At 36.5% G+C, this 24,975-nt stretch overlaps 1 protein-coding gene across 1 annotated transcript in view; it reads right to left on the minus strand.

Moving 5' to 3' along the window:
• The window catches only part of TOX (thymocyte selection associated high mobility group box), a 217,326-nt gene that overhangs the window by 38,540 nt on the left and 153,811 nt on the right, over window positions 1–24,975 (minus strand). The window contains exon 4 of the mRNA XM_053970238.1: window positions 6,196–6,474. Within this exon, the coding sequence (XP_053826213.1) occupies window positions 6,196–6,474 (279 nt within the window). The remainder of the gene's footprint in view (window positions 1–6,195; window positions 6,475–24,975) is intronic.

The following is a 24,975-nucleotide window of genomic DNA, read 5'->3' on the forward strand; positions in this document are numbered from 1 at the left end:
CCTTTAAAGGATCAGTTTTGACCTATCTGGATTTGGCTGAGTAGTTTTTATATCTGCTCATGCAAAAGCAAATGTTTTGAGGAAAGGAGTGAAAGAGAAATGGTGTGTGGAGGAAAGCTCATGTGCCTTATTTATTCACCACCTGAAAAAAGCCCTGCACATGAGCATTTGTGCAAACACCAAAGCACCCTATTTTCCTAGTGAAGCTGGTGAAGGGTCTGGAGCTCAAGCCTTGTGAGGAGAGCTGAGGAAACAGGTTGTTGAGCCTGGAGAAAAGAAGGCTCAGGAGAGATCTTATCACTCTCTACAACTGCTTGAAAGAAGGTTATAGCAAGGTGAGTGTTGGTCTCTTGACCCAAGTTACAAGCCACAGAATGAGAAGAAATGGTCTCAAATTCCCCTTCCTCCCTGGGGAAGTTTAGATTGGCTATTAGGAAAAAATTCTTCACCAAAAAGATTGTCAAGCACTGGAGCAGTCTGCCCAGGGAAATGGTGGAGTCACTCTCCCTGGAGACATCTAAAAGACATCTAGATGTGGGCTCCAGGGCACATGGTTTAGTGGCGAGCTTGGAAGTGTGAGGTTAACAATTGGACTCCATGATCTTAAAGGTCTTTACCAACTTAAATTATTCTAGGATTCTGTGACTTACAAGCACATAAAGGGACAATAACCTGATTCTTCAACACATTGGAGCTCCATGGCAAAGTAGCTTTTCTTGATATGATCATTTAATTTACTGTAACTGTAGAAATGGTGTGTGATCTTACAGGTGGGTTCAAAGGCTTTTTTCTTTTGTCGACATGACCAAAGCACTGTGCATCATAAGCTTTTTTAAGAGAAGAGAAGATCAAGAGCATAAATGGTATGCTCTAGGCTAAGGATCTACTAGGCATGACTTCTTTCACTTCTTTCTATTATTATTTTTTAATAATGCGTATCAAGTGGCACAGGAGGATACAGGTGTTCAAATCATTGGAACTGCATGAGGAAAATAGCTGGAAATCCTCATTTTGAGAAAAATAACTCTTTAATTTTCCTATATGCCTTGATATGTGGTGTCCAACAGAACCCAAGTGACTATAGTGAACAATCTGAATCTCTGTGGCTTACTAAAAACAGCAACAAAGTGATGACCACAACTTGAAAATGAAGTTGCTTGTTTTCTGAGCATTATGTTACAATAGCTGCAACTTTAATACAAAGTTAATAGACATACAGCCTATCGTCAGCATTTGGAAAATATGGAAAAAAAAATGGTGCTACCCTTTATTAAGTTATTCAGCTTTTTGTCTCTTGCTATTTTTTAATTCTACAGGATACACAAAACCAGCAGTTAAAGTATAATTAACTAAGGCTCTAATTTGAGAACATCAGTCTAAACTTTTCAGAAGTCCAGTGCAACTGGAACTCCATGAGCAAAAAGTCTTTGAAATAATTAGTTCTACAGTTAAAATTTTACCTGTGTGATTCACTAACATTTTTCTCCTTTCAGTTTATTTTTGAACCAATGTGATTTAAAAGTTCTCTGTATGTTAGGATACCACATTACTTCAACTACCCTTAAACTAGGTGATATACTACAGAAACTTGTGTAAATGCCTTCTGGTAAGCTGTTCTGTGAACAGCTCTAAAAACTTATTCTCCAACCTTAATGATCAAGAGACTTCAAAAACCCATGTTTAAAAACAGAGTACTCACAGGGGAAATTCAGTTTGTCTTATATGAAAATAACGAAATAAAAAGAATACCAGAATTCCACTACTAATAACCTTGCAAATGGCTGAGATGATGGCCTACCTTATGCTCCCATCAGTCTATCAGCTTCATAGACTCCACTTCTAACCACCAAAGCAGAGACAGATGGAAAATAAAATAAAAACCATATATATTCTGCTAGGCATAGACTTGTGCCTGAAAATCCCTGGAGGTGTAGTTAGCTCATGGTAATCCACCTCCTGTCATGGCTTATTGCTTAATTATGGTGATGTATTTAACTTATTTATCACAAGAAAGCAATAATCTTTCACTTTAAAAAAGTGTACATTAACCATGTTGCACATGTAATAGATCACAAGAATATCTAGAGTAGGTTTTAAAACTATCAAGTAAGGCACATCGTTGATATCTAAATGTCCCTTGAGAACCTGGAAAATGTCTATAAGCATATTTAAAATAAACTGCAATAGTACCAAAGCCTTTAATGGAGCTAGGAGAGCTGTTTTATGCACACTATCTTGCAGTAATCGCTGTAGTTTAAAATAGATTTTAATCAAGCACCATCTGCATAATAGGCTGAACAGACAACACAGAATTCCACTTATAACTCCTATCATATAAAGTAAATATTGTAAAACCTCTGCCACATAAGGAGAATATGCTGCAGCAGTTCTTTAGTAATTGTGTTTCTGTTATTTAATTCTTGCTACTTGCAGACCTCTTGCTATCTTTCCTCTAAAATACATTATTTGAATTTCTGTCATAAGTGATATGCAAATGAACATGGAAGAAGACCTTGTTATCCACCTATGAAAAAATACTTATTTACAAACCAGTAATGCTTCCAGCAGCTCAAAATTATGCTTGGCAGTAATGAAGTACAAGTTTAACAATTCACCAGTGTGAATTATGGCAAGAATTACATAAATGTAATATTCTAATGCTGAGGTGGTCAGAAAAAGCATATGCTAAGTGCCCACTTTGTTTAGAATGTTTTTATAGTTACTTACAACTACTAATTTTTAAGTTCTCCCTTTTTTCTGCTTCTCACTATAGCCTCACATACGAGATTTATAAGAATTAAGGAGTCTTAGTGATGTGCGCCCTTTGCAGAGACAATACCCTTAATCTGAGGCTACATTTCACAGTTCCATGGTCTCAGCAGCTCTCTGAATGTATATCCATCCTTACAACCATGCTACAGTTATCACTGATCTCATGGTCAAGCAACCTCAGCTCTCCTGCTTTTAGAGTAATAGCATGAAGGGAAACGGAGCCCTCTATAACACGGCTCCTTTCCCTTTCTTTGAGCAAGGGAACACAGGACAGTTGAAGTCTGAACAGCCTATATGAAAAAATCTTTATGAGAATGAGTATTGCCAAATAACATTTAGCAGCTGCTGCCATTAGTTGTGTATGTTGGATAAGGCTTACAACAATTTGAATATTTATCATGGAATGAACATCCACAAAGCTCAGTACACGCAGTACACGAACAATTACATCAGTTTGTAAAGCTTAATACTGGAATTTGGAATATATATATTGACCTGAAATGGTCACCTCCTTCATTCATGGAAATCAGTGGTTCATAGGGCAACAATTATACTTTTAGTCCAAATGCACACACAAAGTATTTTTTTTACGCCTTCCATCACGCTCTTTCTATAAATTCAAATAAATATGAAAAGGATATTGAGATTTCTGTAAGTTTGTTGTCTAGATAGAAATAGGTATCATTTTTAGGGACATCTTTACCAAATATGCTATGAAAAGACCAGTAGCTTCTCTTTCACACATTTCAGTTGGCATAAACTGAGAGAGGTCATCTGATAGTGAGGTGATTTTCCATTTGGAAATGTACTTTGTCTTTTTGATCAATGTGGGTACACAGTCAAACATCTTGTCCCACTGCTTAAATAGGGAGAATGTCACTATTTCTATTAATGACATGGTGAGTTCAGGGGGAGTTGGTTTTTACACAGTGTTCATGGTAGCTAGAAACGTCTCTAAGTGCACAAAATGAGCTCCAACAGCCACCCCATGACTGCAGCATGTGCATTGCTACCAAAGGACTGGCTAATGAGCTCTGGCCCTGATCTATTAGATAATACCACACATCTGCATGATATTTTATAAATCAAAAATAAAAATTCAAATTTTGCCAAGTTACATTCAGTTAAAAGATAGATGTTCTCACAGGAGACAGAACAGTCGGTCTACCTGTTCCTGTCCCCACCCACTGCCTTCTTTCTCTTGGAAGAGGATTTCTGGTGTGACAACTTTCACAGGCCCCTCCAAATCAACTCTCATAGAATGTAATTTTATCTGGGGATAAAATTGAAATGGGGATATCTGTTGTATCTGGGGAGAAAGATCTCCACAGCCAACTGGTTTATTTTGAGTATTCTTATCCACTCACCAGCAGCTTCCAGGAAGAGCAATGTGACAAAAAGATACACAGTGGAGAGCTTTAAATCTTGAAGTACAACAAGATACTTAATTCCTCAGGCTGACTATTCAACCCCTCGTATCTTTTACAGAGGGAACTACAGAACCATTGCATGGGATCAGGTGTGCCAGCCCATGGACTGTTTTCCATTGGTGGCAAGCCTCAGGTGTTTTCACAAAGCCCTAAGAAATCCCAGAGAAGACATGTATAGCATTATCTGCTCTCCATCAGGCTTGCTGCTTAAACCATACTTGATGGAGAAGACCTTAAGCCCTCTGTCAATATTAACCAAATGTAACATCCTTTTAAACTTTTCTCTTAGCAGTTATAAATATAATTTTAAGATAATATATCTACTTTAGCATACTAGATTTAATTTTGTGTCATGCATTGTGCCATTTGTCATTTTCTGCTTAGACTGAGCATGAGAGAATTTTAAAGAGTGTTTTCCAAAATAACATCCTTATTAAAAGTTGAACGCTGTATAAACTGGTTTTCACAAAGAAAATACCAATTTCACTTAGTCTGCAGTGCTTTGTATTTCTCTATTAAAAACATTAGCTTCAGATAACTACTGTTTGCTTTAAACTACAACCCTACACTTTTGTTAGCACAAAGTGTTACAGTGAAACAGTATGTGAAAAATATAGGTTAAATAACTAAAATACTTGACAGAAGTAGAAAGGAAATCCAAATTATTTGGATATTTTCTCCAGAAGTTTAGAGCATTTTGCACACTCCCAGAAATGTAAAAATATTAGCAATGCAACAGGAGTAGCAAATGAATTATTCTGAAATGGTAAAGGCTGCCTGGAATTATTTTTACATAGCTGTATTCTAAAGTCTCCCTCAGTAAGGAAGTGTTCATTTAAAATGTATGAATTATTCAGTAATTTTTAAAACCTAAAGTTTGTGAAATCAGGAGAATGTCCTGAAATAAAACTTTTGAATCAGAATTTATTCAAAATGTAGTAAAACATATGTCTCCAATTACATGATTATTTTATAGCTTGAGGCATGAAAAACAATATAATGTTAAAACAAATCAGACTCACATTTCTTGACTGGATTATACCTCCTCAGTGACTCACAATATGTTTTCTTCACATTCGCTGGAAGTCTGCAGCTTTTCCCCACCAGACATGTCTGTGGCACACACTGCACTGCATGTGGCACACACGGCACTGCAGGAGTGCTCTAACAGGACTGCTTTTTTCTAGTGACCACAAAACAGAGCTAAGGAGGTTCCCAGCTTCAACATGCTATACTCCTGGTTTAAGGGATGACTTAGTACAAAGTCTCTATCTTCCCATGTTTCAGCTTTTCTGGCTGCAAAATTAAGATAATAGATTTGTGTATTTCTGGGACATTTTCAGGATTTTGGGAGATTTGGGAGATTTTTGCTTGCAAAACCTACTAGGTAGATTGACATTTATCCTTTAAAGAAATTTATTATGTAAATTTCTCTCATCACTTCATTCCTGCACTGACATGAAAATGAAGCTTAAACATGTCATGATGAAGTGTCAGCACCTCTCAAAAGTATGAATGCATACAGGGTCTTCCAGATTTTCAAGGTAAGGTTTTTAAAGTTCATAGGATCTTTCTGTTCTGGTTGCTATGATGTTCTGTTTGCTCATCCTGTGACCAAGTAGCAAAGACTAGCATATTGCACAGACTGTTCATACTTTTTATAGCAGTAACTTGATCTTTAACTGGGAACAAACATCCCTGCTATGCAAGCGAGAAAACTCAACCCTTATATTAAAGTCCTAAGGGAATGACTATCCTTTCAATGTTCAACAGTATTCCAGTTTGCTCTCACGAAGAGGAATGATGCAACTTACTCAAGCTGCCTGAAGAATTATCTGGATATTGTAAATTCTGTATTCATAACTCTTTATTCACTTCAATGAACCACCAATCATGTATAAAGTATCAGCTTAATAACTGTGGCCATATCATTCATTTAGCAGGTCCTACAAATATCCACCATTCACATAGTAATCCTAGCATCTAAGCCTACCTTAGAGCTATCTTCTCCTTCATCTTCATGGACTGAACTGGATGGTGAAGGAGTTGCAGATTTGCTTCCAGGTGGAGAGGGCGAGTTGTGAGGAACACTGTTTCCACCCATATTCAAACCAAGCTGTGCACTGAGCTGGGACTGGTTAATAGTAGTCAGCTGCCCGTGCTGCATCATTCCTGGCTGCCTAATATCTGCAGGTTGAACCCTTGGCCTCATGGTTGCCATCTGAGGATGGGAACTATACTGGGCTCCTTCTGTATTCCGTAAATCTTGCATCTACAAGAGGAAAAAAACTGTATTAAGCATATCACTAATAAAGTGTTCTGTTCCTTTAGACCTTGGTTGGCCTGATTGGCTATGTAAGGCTTAAAGGAAATGGCAAGTACTTAAATAAACATGTAAATACTGAAAATAAACATAGTAAGGATATGATTGACATTTTCATAACACTGACTGTTATAAAGAATTCAGGCTCTAGCCTCAGCCCTTGGAAATAGTAAGGAAAAAAAAAAAAAAAGCAATGAAAGCTCAGGTTTTTTCATGGGGGGAACAAAAGGGCACTGCTTTCTGTAACTGCGTGTAGAGTATTTCTGAAATGCTAATAAACAGGGACAGCTTTGCACTCTGAAGTTCAGACCTAGACCAGAACATGAACATCCTCAAAATTCAAGATAATTTCCAGATCCTGCTTTTTTAACTTAGGATTTTGGTGGTTTTGAGTTGTGATTTTGGAGCTGCAGGGAATTTTCAGAGTCTGAATATCTAGTATTAGGTCCAAATCTATTTTACCTGGCACTGCCCAATGAGAAACTGGACCTTTCAGGACTCAGACCACTGACAAGAAGGATGCATTGATAGACTGATTAAATGATTTCTGAGTCGATTTTCTGCTACAACATATATGAATGGAAAGATCAGAAATCGCAGGATTGACAAATGAATCCATTGTGCTATGTGGGTCACTGCTTCTTAGCATTAACGAGACATATCTATTTGAATGCAAGCAACAGATTCAGCCTCTGCAAGGATAAGAATTAAAAGCACTGGAGGATGAAGCTCCTTTCTTGTCCAGAGGTCAAATGCACCATGCACACAGACCTCAGCAGATTGCCTGTAACCTCTTTTCAGTATACTCATACAGAAACACGACAAATAGCAAAGAGTATCAGAGAGAAGCTCAGATTTAAGCTGAGATGTTTCTGTGGGGGATTTAAAATGGAAGTATCAATTCATAGCTGAAATGAAATAGATACAGTTGTCTTTCTGTGCATCAGACAAACATGTGTGTATGTATAAAGTAGAATCTGACAGAAGCTACCATTGTGTAAGTTCCATTATGACAAGGACATGTGTTAGTGGTTCAATATATTAACATAGCCACATTTATTCTACTGACAGTCTTTGTTAGACATGTCATCTGAATTGTCTAAAGATCACTGTATTTTATTTTTTTGAAATCTTTTTATAGCTCATGACTTCTATAACCTATCTCTTGCTCATATACACACTCCCACATATCACAGCAATCTGGAAGATACCTTTCAACCTTTCAACCAGTAACACATAGGAAAAAGTAAAGATAATTCCATAACTTCACCTTATCTCTTATTATTTACAGTGTAAAAATGTATCAATTTTTGGGAGTTATTTTATGAGCTTGGGGATTGATTTTCATAAAGGTGACTGGTTGACAGTAAATCAAGTTAATAATACCATTAGTTATGGCATACTTACCACTTTACATGTACTTATGTCTCTGAAAGGCATTTGAATTGGCTTCTGACAATGTGACATCACAATTATACCTGTATTTATGTTATTTTAGAAATTAATAGCTTTTGGTAAGAAAGAGTTATCGATACAAACTTGTTTTCCAAGTTCATTTAATGACTACTAAAGCACCGGAGGAGATGAGCACACAGAGCACAGTGGATGAAATCAATTGAAGGCTGAAATTTGAATCCTGGTGGACATTTATATTTTTAAAGTACTACTGATTTCTTGGTCCCTTCCCTCCAGTATCATCTCCCTCCTTGCCAAGCATATTAGCCTTGAAAGCTATCATTATCTCTGCCTCCAGCAGACAGCCGGTATCAAGACAGTTGTGCCCATGAAGCTGTAACTGCTGCTCAGACACTTTGCTCTGGATCCAGCTGTTGAGCTGGGCAGCAGCTGGGGAAAGTGGAGCAGCACTGGAGGGTCTCCAGGTTCTCTTGGCCAGCATGGGGCAAACAGTAAGGGGATGGGAACCCACACAGTCCCTCATGTGTGGGACACAGGGAGGCAAAGCCCTCCCCAAAGCCCTCCCTTCAGCCTGTCTGCAGCACTCAGTGCAGGTGTGTCCTCCCCCCAGGCACCCTTCACCCTGCAGGGGCTGAGCCCTCGGGTTTTCATGGGGCAGCATATCGTGGTGCAGAATAAACCCTTCTAGGAAAGTCTGGAAAGGCTTGACTGCTTTTTAGGAAGAGTAGGCATCCTAATGATTTAATGAACTCTAGAAATGCAGCAACCACTACATGAAACTCCTAACTCTTATTCTGAATGAAGTTCAAAAATTATCTATCTCTAAAAGCAGAGCAGGGGCTACCATTTAAATTACTTTCCCTCAAATAAAATATGATACAATTGCTTTAATTGATGTACAGGAAGCTCTACCTGAATATGTGGAAGAACTTCTTTATTGTGTGAGGGAGTGAGTGACTGTGCACTGGAGCAGATTGCCCAGAGAGGTTGTGGAGTTGCCCTCACTGCACATACTCAAGAACCAACTGGATGGAATCCTGTGCCATGTGCTCTGGGATGACCCTGCCTTAGCAGGAAGCTTGAACCAGATGACCCACTGTGGTCCCTTCCAACATGAACCATTCTGTGATTCTCTGATTCTGCTATTATTCAAAAAGATCTCTCCTTTAAGAGCTTCAAATATCAGATAGATAATACAGAATATTCTGTGTTTGTCTTCTTTAAACAACCTATACTTGTAAACAGTCTGCGATACAATTTTAGCTCCAGTACTGAACATAGGCTGTGTTTTCAGATAACAACAACTGAACAGTACTGAATGTATCCCCATACAAAATACATGTGTATATATATTTGCAAGAGAACCCTTCACTGGGGAAATTCTGAGGACTGAAAATGAAGTGGTGGAGTAAAAAAAATGCCAGTATTTTTCTTTTCACATGAATTCAGCTTCTCTCCTGAATTTTAAAATCAGATGAATTTCAGGCTAGCTTCAGAAAACCAGGTGTAAGCAGAAAATAAGCTTGTTTAACAGTACATTTTCTCTTTCAGATGCTAAGCCAGAAACCCCCACCTAAGGGACCTGCCTGCAGAGGACAAGCCAGTCTAAGTCCATCTCACAGAGCTGTGGCACTCAGGATCCACAGACGTGATTCACATCTGCTGATAAGGCTTCTGGCTCACCTCTTTACCATACACTGCAGAGCCTGCTTTCTCCCATCCTGCCTCTACCTGGTGAAAAACTGGGATTGTATAAGAAAATGGAAACTGCTCATGCCTCAAGTAAGAATGGGCAACTAATAACATAAATGTAAAAAGTTGTGAGATCACACTGTGGAAAACATGAACTTTCATGTTCCTAAAGAATGAACAAAATCAAGAACTGTTCCACCTCCTCTGTAGGTTCAAGAACACACTCAGCCATGAAAATTACACACTGGGGTCAGTGCTGTGGCATAATGGTATGTCCCTGTCACAGATGCTGTGACAACCTCATCTCTGCAGAAGAGTAACACTAATCAGACACACAGTCTGTCAAAATGTATGACCAATTTCTTCCAAACTACTTCAAAATCTGAAACCTCATATTCCTTGCTCCTCCAGATGGAGTTTTACAAAGCCCACCGCTGTGTGGCTGTGCTGGAGCCATATTCAGTATGCAGAGGCAATATTGCAAACACATTCCTGCCGAATGCAAAGCTGAACCGAAATCCTGACGGATGGCAGAATGCCAAATGGAAGAACAAAGTTAAAGAGTTTTGAGTGTTACAGAGGATAAGGACAGTCTTAAACTGACGTCTTCAACGGTCTCTGTGATGAGGTAATAATGATAATATCTGGCACTTTAATATCATTCTCCATCTGTCAGTTCCAGGATGTTTCACAACTTGAGTTATATTCAGCTTTAGAACATGCCTGGTTTTATTTTGGTTTTACTAATGGGGAAGCTATGATACATTTCTTTTCATGGCTATTTTTTTTTTCTGTTTGCATTTTGCTTATAAGCATAAATTGAGCATTTAGCCATACAGGTGTTTGACTGCAAGTTAAAAGACAGTACAAGTCCCTAAATCTAAGGTGTCTACCAAAGCCCCTTGTTGACACATGGGTAGTGCAAAACCAGAACAGGGCTGTCTGGTTCAAAATGAGCCCCTAATGCCCTGCTCAAAGCTCCTGAGGTACTAAGAATAAGGTTAAAGAGCTTTAGACATCAGACTATTGTTCATGCCATCAGCTTACAGTGAAAACAAAGCAAAGCATACAGTGCAGAATACAGTGATATCATCCCTGTAAGAAAACATCTCACGGCAGGATGATGTGAGTACAGTATCCTAATCACAGAATCACAGAAAATAGTGCTAGAAGGGACCTCAAAAGGTTATTCAGTCCAACATTATCTCACAGCAGGATTAGCTATACCTAAATCATTTCTGACATATGTTTGTCTAACCTCTTCATAACCTCCCTAGGCAATTCTTGTGCTTAACTATCCTTACAGTGGAAAGGGCTTTTTTCCATAATGTCTCACCTAAATCTCCTTTGTTGTAATTTAAACCTACTACTTTTTGCTTTGCTCCCAATGGGCATGAGGAATGTTTTTCTCCTTCTTTACAGAAAGTTGCACACATTAGAAGGCTATTATGAATTTTCTTTCAGTTTTTTCTTCTTTAGACTAAACAACTAAACCTGAAGATTGAAAGACTTTGCTCGTATGTTGTGGTTTCTACACCTCTTATCATTCTTTCTGCAATCCTCTGGAATATATCCAATAACCTTCATATTTCTTGAAAGACTGTGCTCTGAAGTCCACAAAACACAGATATTTTCACTTGACACAGCATTCAGATAGAATCCTTCATCTATCACAGAAGGCAGCACATAGCAATAAAAAACTCCAAAATGAATTATCAACCTTTTTGATAGAAGCTGGTTAACACATGCAAGATGCAGAAAGAGTCAAATTGCAGAACTCTTAACTAATGTCCCAGAATGTAGCTTTAGGAAGCAAATAATTTTTTTTTGAGAAGCATCACACAGGCAGTTTCAAAAGGAATGTGCTGTTAGCAAAATAATTCACATTATTTTTCTAGCTATAATTAATAACTGTGAGGCAACATCTCTCTGAAAAGCTGCAGAAGTCCCAATTGTCCCTCCCTATTTAGATTCATTTATAATAGATGTTATCACTAAATGAAAGAAGAAAGACAAGTTGCTTTAACAGATCAAAGTAAATACAACAGGTCTATGTACATGCAAGAAACACTAGGGATAATTCACTGGAAATGAAAACATTAAAACATTAGGAGAAATACACAGGGCTTACTCACTGAAGCAAGTAAAGTTCATATATCTCACTACTCTGAGAAAATTCATATCAAGGAATGACAGACATTATTACTGTTACCGCCATCAGTTCTTGAAATTATTTGGCATAGTTTTCTACAAGTTGAATGCTCTCTTGAATATTTTCGATGGACACTGCAGAAGGGGCTGACAATTCTTTGCTTCTTGTCTGAGTGGTCAAGGTAAGTCAGAGAGTAACAATTTTTCAGACTATACAAAGCTATGGTTCAATCAACTAATTAAAAAAAAATGGAGAAAACCCCAGGGGATCTTAAGTGTTATCTATGAAGATAACCACAGTGTCCTTCTTTCTTCACTGGCATGACCCACCTGAGTCATCAGGTGTCTTGGATATTCTTTGGTAGGCAGAGGGGGTCTCTGTTAATAGCAGTATTCCCATTTATATTCACAGGAAACTTGTGCTACTACCTGTGCTGTATTAAATCTGAATGTTTCTCTGTTCCCAAATAACACTACATTAAATGAAATATTAGCCCTGGTTGTGCCAACCCCCTGAAAAGCTGTGAAATGTGCTTAGAAATGTTACTGCTTTTATTTCAGGCATTTTAATTGTATTCTACCATAAGCCAATGCACATCTGCAAGATGTTTTCCAGGGACGCAGAGATGCTCATTAAAAAAGAGAGGAAAAAAAGTAATTCCTACATAATCACTTGATTCTGTAAGTGAAGGTTTCAAAAGAGAAGAAAAGATAGCATTAAAGTTGCCATCCACGTTTGTGAGAACAGGCATACTGAGAAGGGATTGTGTTTGGGAAATGATACAATTTCATATCAAGACAATCGATAAACCAAAAAGACCTAATAATTTTTTATTTATTTATTTATTTATTTAGTGCTACAAAATGCAAGCAATAGTCATCATACAAATGATGAACAGGCTCCCCAGGGAAGTGGTCAAAGCACCAAGCCTGACAGAGTTCAAAAAGTGTTTGGACAATGCTCTCAGGCACATGGTGTGGCTCTTGGGGATGTTTTGTGCAGGACAGGACTTGGACTAAATGATCTTTGTGGGTCCCTTTCAACACAGGATATTCTATAGTTCTGTACAACCATACATTCAAACTTAAAAGAGTGTCTAAAACCACAGAAATGTCAATTTTAGACACCGTTCATTCAACTGGTGATCGTACAGGTGATCAAGTAGTGGTACCTTTGGCTGTTCAATGCACGTTGATGGTCAGGATCCCAGATTAATGGCAAGGGAATCAAAAGAAAATCAAGCAGTTTTATTTGTTGTTTTCCACTGTGGCAATGCTCTTTCATGAGAGAACTTAAAACTTGAGATGACTTGAACATCTGCATTTATACACCAGAGAACAACAAAAAAGTGACTCAAATATTTGGAGGTCTGATATCTAACAAGAAGTTTGAGTTTACTGGTTAGAGTGACTAAAACTGGTACTTGGTATGCATGTCCTGTCACGAAACAAAGAGTGATCAAACCCAAAGATTCACAATTTATCAGGTCTTTGCTTCCACTAAGTTAAAGGAGAAATCATATTTCCAATCAAGTCTTGTTTTAGCACACCTATAAGTGATTAAGTGCTAAAGAAAGATTTTTTATGAGATCCAAGGTTACTGTGAAATGACCACAGAGAACCATTCAAAACACATTAAAAGGAATAACTCAAAGCACCGCCTAACAGAGGGAGGGGAGGTGTGTTTTCATCATCTCATTTTTATAATTCTCTTCTGTATCAGCTAATTGTATAATGAAAGACTAAGTTTTAAAGTAAGTGGGTATTTGGGGAATATTCTAGTGCTATACACAGGAGTATTTTATATACTACACCCACTGCATTTTTAGAATAAGTTGAAAGGATCATTCAAAACTTCTGTTGATTAGGAAAACAGTCTTAAAATTAAACAGCAGAAACCTCACATGTAAAGAGAACCTTGAACAAAAAATAATAAAACCCCGCACTCCTATTAAATCTACTACACTAATCTTTTCAAAATCATTCTGTGAAAAATTAAACAGGTTGTTTTATATAGTATTAAATCTGTAAGTGATCTTAAGCCCCTTTAAGCTATTATATACTCAAAATTTGACTGCAAAACTTTATAGCATGATCACATAATGACAAAAATGCAGTCATATACAGCTTCTATAATTCTTGGTACACAGTTAATTTGGTGACTATTAACATTCTTTTTCTACTTTATGTTTTAATATCCTTTGAGCCACACAGGGCCAAGGTCTCAAAACTAATCATAAAAAAACTACCGACTGCTATTCACTCTAATATAATAACCCTTTATTTAAAACAACTTCCAATAAATTTCATTATAAGAAGTTATTAAAAGGGTTAAAAACCTATTAAATGTCAAAGAATTTGCCTGACTCAAACTTCTAATAAAGAAACAGAATAGGCTTTCTTTCTGAATTATTTAAATCTTTACTGACTGTGCACTGAACCATGAAATTAGAAAAGTGTTATTAGAAGTGTTCTCTGGTTTTTATAAAAGTTGTAGCATAGAATATATCAAACCACAGTCTTTAACTAGACTAGTTAAAGAAATAGGTTTTTAATCCTGAGTACATGGTTTTCACTGATATAAAGGGTCATAATTAAAAGTCTGGCCTGGAAGCTGAAGATAATAAAATTATTATTACAGGAGCATCCATGTTCATTTGGTATATTCTGGATGCATGTTTCCATTTTAATTTGGACAAATATCTTCAATTTTGTTTGATCTTGCAAAGTCCACTAATTTGGACCCTCTCAGCAAACAATTAAGCTTTTAATAGTGACTCATTTTAAAGAATTAATGCTGAATAATTTGTGTTATCTTTTTCTCTTTTTTTAAGTGTCTAATGCTTAACAGCAGGTATAGGTTGGCAGCAGACAAATGGAATCTAGGAGGTACAAGGCAAATATTCGACCACACAACTCCTGATAACAGTATTATCACTAAACTCGTTTTGTTGGCTTGTTTGTTTTTCTGGTGGTTTTTTTTTTTTTTTTTTTTTTTTTTTTTTCAAATGACAAAAGAACAATTTTCTATTTCAGCAGTTATTTGCATAAGGAAAACAATCATGCATTTCATATTTATTTTAGTGATGCTAAAGAGCTCCTGAGTAAGCAGTATATTCACAGATTCACTCAAACACACCTGAATCAACAGCCTTTCATCAAAAGAAATGAAGTCAGAAAGATGCCTGCGAGACATAATATTGTCTCCCCTTCTTTTATATAATAAAAATAGAGGCATCCATGAAATGATTAAGTCTAGGAATACAAACTATATCTTTGGAAATACTGTTAACAGTGTGCTTGGTGTAGGGCAGGAGAGAAAAGGGAATGCAGGCAGCTACTGTTGCCTTTGCAATGCTTTGCTCCTGTGACTGATCAACAACAACAGAGTCACCAGCGTGAGGCTGCTGTAACCTTCGTTGGCTTCTGTTCTGTTGTGTCCCATTCTATTCTTTTCTGTTCTGGGTTTTTTTCTATGGTGTTCAGCACAGCAGTGACAAACTCTCTTCCTGCAGTGAGTTGGGCAGTGTGACTATTACCTGTCACATGTTGTTTGCTGCATCTGCTTTAACATACAAAGGTACCCTGACCACACCACCCAACTCCCTATCACCAACTAAAGGAATTTGTATTGGGTGCATCCCAGGTAATGTATAGCAATGTATAGTGATGTCCACGTGGGAAGAGTAAAAAAATTCCTTCTGGTTAGAAAATCACACTAAACCAGCTGTGACAGCTGAAAGGTTGCTACAATACTGGGGTGTCTTGTGTCTCCGATCTCTACAGGAAAACCCTAAATTATCTAAACTGATCTCTCATCTCAGTCACAAAAAATGCCAATTCCTTCCCAAAGGACCAGCACATCTACTAGAACAAGGAATTTTTAAAATACTGTCGATGAGATTTAATCTAAGTTTGCTACTTCTCCGAAAAAGTTTTTGCAAGGGAGGAATGGCTGTCTTTTCAGAGTCATCCTTCTGTTTAGGCACTGAACAGAAATATAGGGCAGAAGGAACCTCAAATGAAAATTTCTGTCACACAGAAGGCAGAGAAAGGACTAAAACCAGAGTCTTCTATGTGCTCTAGTCCTCTCACTACCCCCATCATTAAGTTTATGAGAATTTCTGCCATTCTGCACAAACTTTTCATGGATCTTGTTTCCACTCCCACTCAATGGGATATGAAGCTGGATTTTTGAACCCAAAGTCACACAGGCAGATCTAGTCTGCCATGTTCTATATTCTTCCTCTTGGGCACTGTGATGTGGAACATCTTGAAATTATTTCCTGGAGCCATAGGGTCCTGTCTGGGGCTGTGACTTACAAAAGGCATTGTGACTGCAACAAAGCCTCCTACAGAATTAATCATTAAGCAAAGTCTGAACGTGAGTAACTTTAGGCATGGCTAGCTAAAGGAAGAGTCAGGTCAGTGCCCTGAAGGCCCATTGATAAATTCCACCTTTGTCTAAGCAAACTGTTTTGCCAGCCATTTCGGTCCTGGGTAGGGTCCATGGTGCTGTGCTTGTTCTTGCATACCCATATGCAGCAGTTGCATGAAACTGAGGAACCTCCCTGCCACCCTGATACTAAGCTGCACAGAATTATGAGTGCACATTATTCATCATTCACCTGAAATCCACAGTCATCCAGGTTTTGTTTGTGCATTTTGTGAGTTTCTGGACTAAATTAATTTTCCTTGAAAAAGATATTTTCTGGCTGATACCAGTAGCTCTGAAAAAGCACACCATATCCCACTTTTCATTGAGTACAAAATCTTTAAAAAAAGTAATTTAGACTAATAAAAATGAGTTGAATGGTTTAAATTACATTAGTGAAAGAATCTTTTAACAAATAGTTCTGCTGCTATGTTGCAGCCCTGTAAATTCTCAGCATGAGTGATAGAACTAATGGAAGTTGAAACAAAAGGACTGCAAAATGTTTAACTCAGAAAAGATTGCTTTTCAGACATATGATCTTGTTATCAAGTGATAAACTTACTGATATTTGTAGCTGTATTGTCATAATTTCCTCTGCAATATAAACTTAATGCCATTGTCAAATATTGTGGGTTTTGCAAATGTTAAGCACATGTGTTACTGCTGGGCAAGACACTTTTTGTAAGCTATGAAAAATATGCTTGGCTCTCAGTGAAAAAGCAATTTAATGATATGCTAATAAGTCCATCATTCTTCTGTATTGTATTATTTACAATTTTGTCTCTAGAACCTATTTAACATCTCCAGTGTAATTATCCATCTGCATCTTGCCAAGTCCAATATTATAATTCTGAAACAGGAAAAATCTCAATTATTTTATTTTCAACGATGTAGAAGATGAACAGATATCCAACAGTCTCAAAAGCTGAACATTAGTAAATTTATTTTGCTTAATGTCCATTATATTGGCATGTGACTGAAGATAATCCAGGGAACCGTATTTTTAATTAAGAATATATCTTTATTTTGCTGGTTTGATACTTCTAAATGTGGACATCTTACTTAATAAAGCCTGATCAACTTACCAAAACAAGTTTAGAGAAAAAAGCAAAACCCATAACTTCTTGAAAAGGAATACTTTGGGCAATCACAACTTCTTATTTCCTTTTAAACTCATTATTCAGTCTATTCTTTTTGATTTTGAAGCTCTTATTGTCCCATTAATCTTTAGAATAAAGCAACAACCTTGGTTTGGCTGAGAAAACTCCCTCTTTTTCCTTCATCTTACAAATTTGTGCTTTCAACTGGTTGCTGAGCAGCCACCAACACCTGGGAAACCAATATGTGATACAGCAACTCCATTCCTGAATGCCAAGGAAGCACAGTGGAGTGTTTGGTAAGAATGTGTTGTGATATAATACTTGTTCTGCATATCCTAATGCAGACAATAGAAAAAAAATCAAAGAAAATCACCTGTTTTGTATGAAACCCTCTACAATACAGAAAGGTTTCATAGTGAAAATTAGGGAGGAATCAATTGCTGTCTGCAAGGGAGAAAATAGTGAATAAAGAAATTTATAGAACATGAGCTCAGGACATTAAAAAAAGCCACACTGAAATATAAGAACTTTCAAGCTTTGGAAATGATGACTTCATGGTGAAGAAAGTGATGGATACAATGATAACATGATAGATTACCTAGATCCTACAAAGTTGGACTTTAGAAAGAATTCCTCAAGCTAGAGAAGGCTGTAACCACTGTGTGTTCAGAGTGGTGTTGTCCACAGAGATGACAACATTTCAAAGAAATGGCCCCGATGTTTTCTCAGCGTAGCCTCACAAGCTCATCAGTGTTGAAATGCTTTAGTCTGGATTACTAGTGGCTTCATTTTATAGAAAATCTGAAGACCTCTAGGATGCATTTCACCTTTCCTTTTCTTCTTGGATGATGGTCTATAGTCATATTATACTTCTGTTTGGACCATCTAACCTACTGTTATCTGGAATGAAACATGATGATACCTGATAACATTCATACAGCACAAAACAGAGCTTCTTAGCTCTGATTTCCCAGGCTGTGAGCACACCAAGCTTGTTCTGAAATCCCCAAATTCTTCTGCTGCCCATAAATCAGATTTGTTGACAGAGGCTTTGGTTCTAATTGTCAAAGAATTAACAGGTCCAATCCAGATTAGTGTAATTGGATAAAATTAACTCAAATTTGAGATGGGTTCTATGTGACAGAAGGTAACCCTGGAAACCTCTCTGACCAGGCAAGTACTCGCATGCTATGGAAGAGAATAGTTAACAATTTGAAAGCTTAGCATTCACATAATCTTAAAATGACATGACAGAGGAACATCCCAAGTAACACAAAGGCATACCTGCACTCTTTTGTCTTGTTCTCATGCCACTGGCTGCCTTCATATTAGCTGAGCTATTCACGCCACTCTACCATTCAACCAGTGATGTTAGTCCAGCTCTTTTAAGTTTCATTAATAACCTAGAATAGGGTCATCCTCTACTAGTAATCATGAGTTTTGTAACTACCTTATCTTCTCATACTTTTCTCAGCACAGTAATGATTTTAGTCACTTCATGAAGAAATTTTAAAATGTAATTGCCGTGTGTGCAAAACTGCATCCATGTCTGTTCACATAATTGCTGCAATTATGAATGCAATTCGGGTAAATATGCAAGCAGACTACTAGCTAAGTCTCTAACTGGTAATTTATGTGTGCCTTTACCCAATTTGCATGGGCAATTTTCATAATTACTTTCTCAGGTTTAGTACATAGATCTCGGGACTAATGAATACTAATAACTAATAACTAACGCAGGAATGATGAAGGATGCATGAGCAACTAGTGAAATAAGTACATCAGAAGCATATGGAAAAAAAGGGAAAAAATTCAAGTATATACATTTGCCTTTTTGTACATTTTATTTTGAAAGAGGAGGATATGAGTAATGCAACTAGAGAGGTCAAGTTCCTTCAATTATCCTTCTCCTATTTTCAATATGCAACATACCCTTTCTGGTAGTCAAGAAGCCAAATGATTTTCAGACAGACAAGCTACATATGTAGTGTAATTTACAGTAAGTGAAATTGTCATTTTAAGTGTCTAACTCTTCATCTGAGAAAGGCAGATGTGCTCCTCATGAATGTAAGGCCAAAATGGGGTCCCAGTGGTGTTTACAGATAAAGCAATTGAATGAGTTTACAAGTGTCCTACTTCTCTTAAGAATAAAGGAAACATACTGCATTTGACTGAGAGGCATTTCAACAAATTATATATCTGTTGCTACACTTAGAACCATATTAATAATGAAAATCTTGTTTTGCTTTTTCAGAAGACAAGCAAATAAAAGAAGATCATACTTAGATGCTTCTGTTAGCCTTGATCATTAATTATAAAAGAGTTATGCATGTAATGCATTGGCATTACATTTACATTCTAGGATTTCAAGGAGAGCTGTACCAAAATAAGTATAAAATATGCATGTTAGAGAAAAGTATGGAGCCTAAAGTGTCTTCTGTAACACTGTGTAAAAACTACATCCCATCATGGAAACCTTAAAATCAAGCCCATGCATTTAATTACTCCTAATCTTTCATAAAGCCAATTTTTAAGAACTTAAATTCCTATGTCTACAATATTTAGGAAAAAAAATTGAAAACTTTAAAAAATTATATTTAAACATAGAGAATTTAGAGATTTATTTTGAAAATTCTAAACAGCTTTTATCCAGTGCACATGAATGCTTTATGGTTGGCAGTTATGGCTCCTGAAAATACCACTTTTATTCTCAAAGTTGAGCAAACAACATCTGCCATAAGAAGTGTGGGTTTTTAAGAGAGATTGTTCAGATATGATCATATGTAGAATACTTGCTCCCCATGATAACTCCAATTAATCTTTTTAGCTTATTAAATTTTACTCCTGCCAGCACTGTAGAGTCAACAAAACCACAGGATAGTGAGCGGAGCTCTATTTTGCTAAGAAATGGTAAACTGAATTCTTAAATAATTTCTCTGCCACCTAAACCAATCCTATTCCAGCACAAAAAAGAGATAAGGGTTGACATATACAAGCAAACAAACAAACAAACCGTCAAATCCTTGCTCATAAACAAATAATACTTCTATCTCTTCAAAGTATTGCTAAAATAACTTAGTTTTTAAAGTACTGAAAAATGATAAGCATTGCTTTATATCATTCTGTATCAGTGGTATTATAATATTCTGAAAAATAACTACACATTGCAGTGTTTAACATAACAGATGCTAAATCTTATGTTTGAATGAAAAATATTTTGCATGTAAGTAACTGCCACTGCTAGTTAGGAAGCACAACAAAAAGAAAAAAAAAACAACATTATGAAAAGAAACAAAGAAGTAGTGTCTTCATCTTTCTACACTGAGGCCTAACATCCTCTGTATCTGTTGCAGTCTGGAGTCTGACAAGCTGTCCTTGCATCCAAAATGCTTTCCTTAATTTTAGAAAAAGATAGCAGATTTGTGACCGATTAATCTTTATATGTTTGCAAACAATGTTGGTAGACTAAACACACTAGACGTACTTTTGAATGGTATCAATGTGATGCTCAAATTTTTCAGCTTGAGATTAATTTTGTAATTTCGGGACTAGCAAAAATAAACATGTTCAAAGGGCAAACAAGAACTCTACAAAGTGTTAAAATTCATTGGATAATTTTCATTTCCCCAGCTGAACTATAGGTTAATAGTTGTGCCCACATACAAGCCATGCTTTTCAGCTTTATCTCATTTTCTAATTATTTTGCTTTAATTCTTTTTTCATTTACACCTCATTCCATGCTATTTACTAGCACTGATATTATGGCAGCATTCTAAGACTGAAATTTTAGAATATGTAGATCAAAATTCTGAATCATCAGAGCATCCCTTTATTGCAGAGTTATTTGCATTTTCTACACTTATTCAATGGTTGTCAGTTGTGATAATCTTTAAATTCTGACTGGACCATTGTAGCTGGCAACTACTGCAAAAATCTTTACTGACTTTAAAGAAAATGTTCAGTTTTACTGTCAACAATTTAACAAGGCACATCTTTCTGTTACTGCCTCTAGCAAATCCAGATGCTGTAATTAATACTGTAGAAAGTACAACAGGAAATCCTCTCCTTCTCCTGGAAGGAACTTACAGAATCTGCAAAAAAAAGATGAAATCAGGTAGCTGTGCATCTAAGAATGGTTCTTTAGAGTAGTTTATGATGGTTTTTAGCATGGAGATTCTGATCCAAGGACAGAAAAAACCCAGCATTTTTTTCTTTCTTTTGACACTGATGGGATATAAACCAGGGCTATAGTTTCTTATATATTTAGAAATACCAATATTAATGAGTTATTTGCACACTATCTTGTGGACATCTTGTTTTCCTAACGATATTGGTGAAATGCAAAGCGTTCTCCCACACAGAGAAATAAATGAATTTTTTTTAAAGAAGCAGAACAAGAACTGAAAATCTACATTCTCTGAATCCAGTTCTTGTAACAATAAAGTTACAGTGTTTTCTCATGAGAGAAATCAATATGTTTCAGTATTTAATGCAATTAAATTAGGGAGATCATCAATACAAGAGAGTATTTAAAAATGTTATGAATAGAATAATATATACTGATAGCAAGATGAGAGATGATTCAACTATATCCCATTCTAAATGTAAGGAAAAAATAGTTTAATAAAATGCTTAATAACTAAATTAAACCTTGACTTTAACAAAGAATTCAGGAAGTATGATATAGGCTTACATTTTAAAGAAAGAATTTTGTATAGTTCAGCTCCCACTTAAACTAGGAATAACAGTAAAATACAGTAGGTGGAATTAGAACACAGCTTTTAATTTCTTTGATAACTCCTGGAAACTATTTAATTTATGTAGCAGATGTTCACTGAAATGAGTGCCATTCTACTTAGTCTTCTAAAAACTGCTGAATGAAGCAGCTATTCCTAATTGCTATCCCACTGTTACCTAATTTGTTCCTCCCAAACTGCACTGAACAATCTATGCATGTGTCCTTCTCAGAGGTGTGGATACAGGACACACGGCTTTGGGTTATTTTCCAGTGTAGCTCTGAGACGGCGGGTCTGGCTAGTTGACTTGTGAGCATTTGCAAAGCTTGATCTCATCCAGCATGCTTAAGAAGAAAAGCCTCACTGAACTGCATATGAATCAAGGACCTAAGCTATACTTTGGTTCCCAAGGCCTCAAAAAGTCAGGATCAAAAATGTATGAACTGCTATGCTACAACATATCAGGATGATCCCCCCAAAAAACTCACATTTAAATGTACACATTGATTGCCACTGTTGTATAGGGTTTTGCTTAGCTTTAATATTATTCTAAAATATTCTGCAAAATGAACCCTTGTGTTTTGGACTCCAAGCTGCTACCACTGGTGCCCATCTCCAGAATTCTGTTTAAAAGTAGCAGTATTCTCACCATCTTTTACAAAGATTATGGGGTTTTTTGGGGATTTTTTTTTTTGTTTTTTTCCCCCAAGCTGATTTTCCTGCCTCTTTCGAAGATTGTGTTTCACATACATTTCACACATTACAGCACACATGAGATGCCAGAAGTGAAATCATCATCTGGTGACCACTAAGCTTTGCAGTGAAAGTGAGCAACTACAGGTCATGGTGCACGTGAACGGTGGAAAAGGAAGATTCTTCCCACATTTCCAGAGGTACCATGTCTGCCTCTGGCACTATCATGCCTGAAGCAAGGAGGGAGGTGATCACTCCTGGGGGTGCAATATATACTTCCCTTGAGATGTCTGAAAAAACATTTACACTGGATTCAGCCAGACCTCAGGGGATGTGCTAGCACACATGCTGGAGGTTATTCTTGCCTCTTTTCTTCCTGTCGCTTTGTGAATAAAGTTAGTTATAATTTAGCATTGAATGTACAATTTCAAACAAATTCCTTTCAGATGGATACATTCACAAAAGTGAAAATGAAACCAAACGCAGTAACAAAACCCAGGTTTCTACCTCAGTGTACAAATTCTCACCAGTATCGTCTTGCCTATCCATTTCTTAATCAAGAGTTATATAAGCAAAAAGATGAATTTGAATAACTCCTAAGTTGATACAATTTCCCTAGCTTTTAATTTGTCAACAAATGTACTTTGGCAACAGAAAATTATATTTTTTGCTTCCAGAGCAGGAGGTACTGAGCAAAAGAATAATTTTAAGACAATGTAATGTGTATGAAGGCTACTGAATTTTGAAATTGAATTTCTTTCTCTAGATCATTACATGAGAGGTTAGATATAATTTTCCACTTATTCATACAAAATAACATCTTCAAAGACATTTACAAAATCTATTAATGCTTTCAGTTTGCAATGAACATTTGGAAATGGTAATTATAGAACTGTGATAACTAACTTAAAGTTCAAGAAGACATGATTGGCACAATAAATAATTGGTTTGCTCCTACTTAATCTACATTAATGTAAACAATAAATCTTCTCTTAAATAAAGATTGTGTGAATCTTCATTTATCTTTTATGACAAGAGAGCAAAGGTTGTAGCTTAATGAATGGAAAGAAGCAACAAGGTCAGATTTAAAAGCCTCAGAGGTCAAATTTCTGACATCTCTGAACACTGAAAAAAAGCCCTAACATGGTAATTACTATTTTGATCAAGCCACTGAGGTCTATTTTCTATTTCAAAAAGAAAGGGAAAAAGCACTATACTTCAGAAACCTGAGAACCAGCACTTGGAACATACAGTCTGTAACATTTAACTTCCTTGTATTACAGACTCCTTCCATTATAGGAGTAAAATACAGGATACAGCAATGAGAATTCCATTTGAGACATCACATGTCTATTAAGTAGCCAGTGCATATCCACACCTGGAAAGTGTTTAGGGAAAAAAAAGCAACAAGCAGTCTCTCCTAGAACTGTGACACTGCCTAACTTTGACTAAAAGTATTCTGAGGGATTCCTATTCCTGAACCACCCCAGCTTTGGTGAAATTACAAGTAGTTCTGAATCTTTGCAGACAATGGGAATATAGGCACTGATAAAAGGTCCAGAAAGCCACATAATTTTATTTTACATATGCATTGATTTTTGCCCAAACAGAAGACCTCTGTCATCTAACAGGGTTATCCATAGATTCAAAGAGTTGATCAGGGTCATTAATAACAATAGTAAACTGATCATCATTCCAATAGGACTTGACAATGGCTTTTTTTCACAGTGGATACTAATGTATTGATGCCTGTGAAGTTCATTACAGCAGTAATAAATCATTAGCCTCCAGAAAATGATTTATAAGTTGGTTAAAATGCATTAGAATGGACTGTCAAATTACTCTACTGAGATGATGAGGCTGGTACTAAAGATTTTTTTTTCAGGTTCTCTAACAAAAATGGTGATGACTCAAAGTAATCATATCACAAAGACAAAAATAAAACAAATCACTGTAATGATTTACTTTAATAGCATGTTTCAATCTTCATAAAAGGGTGAGTGAATTTTACTTTGAACTGCTGGATACATTCCTTTTATTCACTGCTGGCAGCAAGCTCTTAACCTACAAAGCTCCAGTACTTACCCCAATGATTCTATTTGTGTTTACTTTAACCAAAAGAAAGGTACTGTGTGTGTAACTATGGTTACTCTGCACGGGTGTCTGTGTAATAACAGTTTATTATAATGTATAAGTAGCTTGTCAGGCATGCAGCTCTAAGCCATAA

Source organism: Vidua macroura, chromosome 1, assembly GCF_024509145.1.
Source record: "Vidua macroura isolate BioBank_ID:100142 chromosome 1, ASM2450914v1, whole genome shotgun sequence".
Lineage (NCBI taxonomy): Eukaryota > Metazoa > Chordata > Aves > Passeriformes > Viduidae > Vidua > Vidua macroura.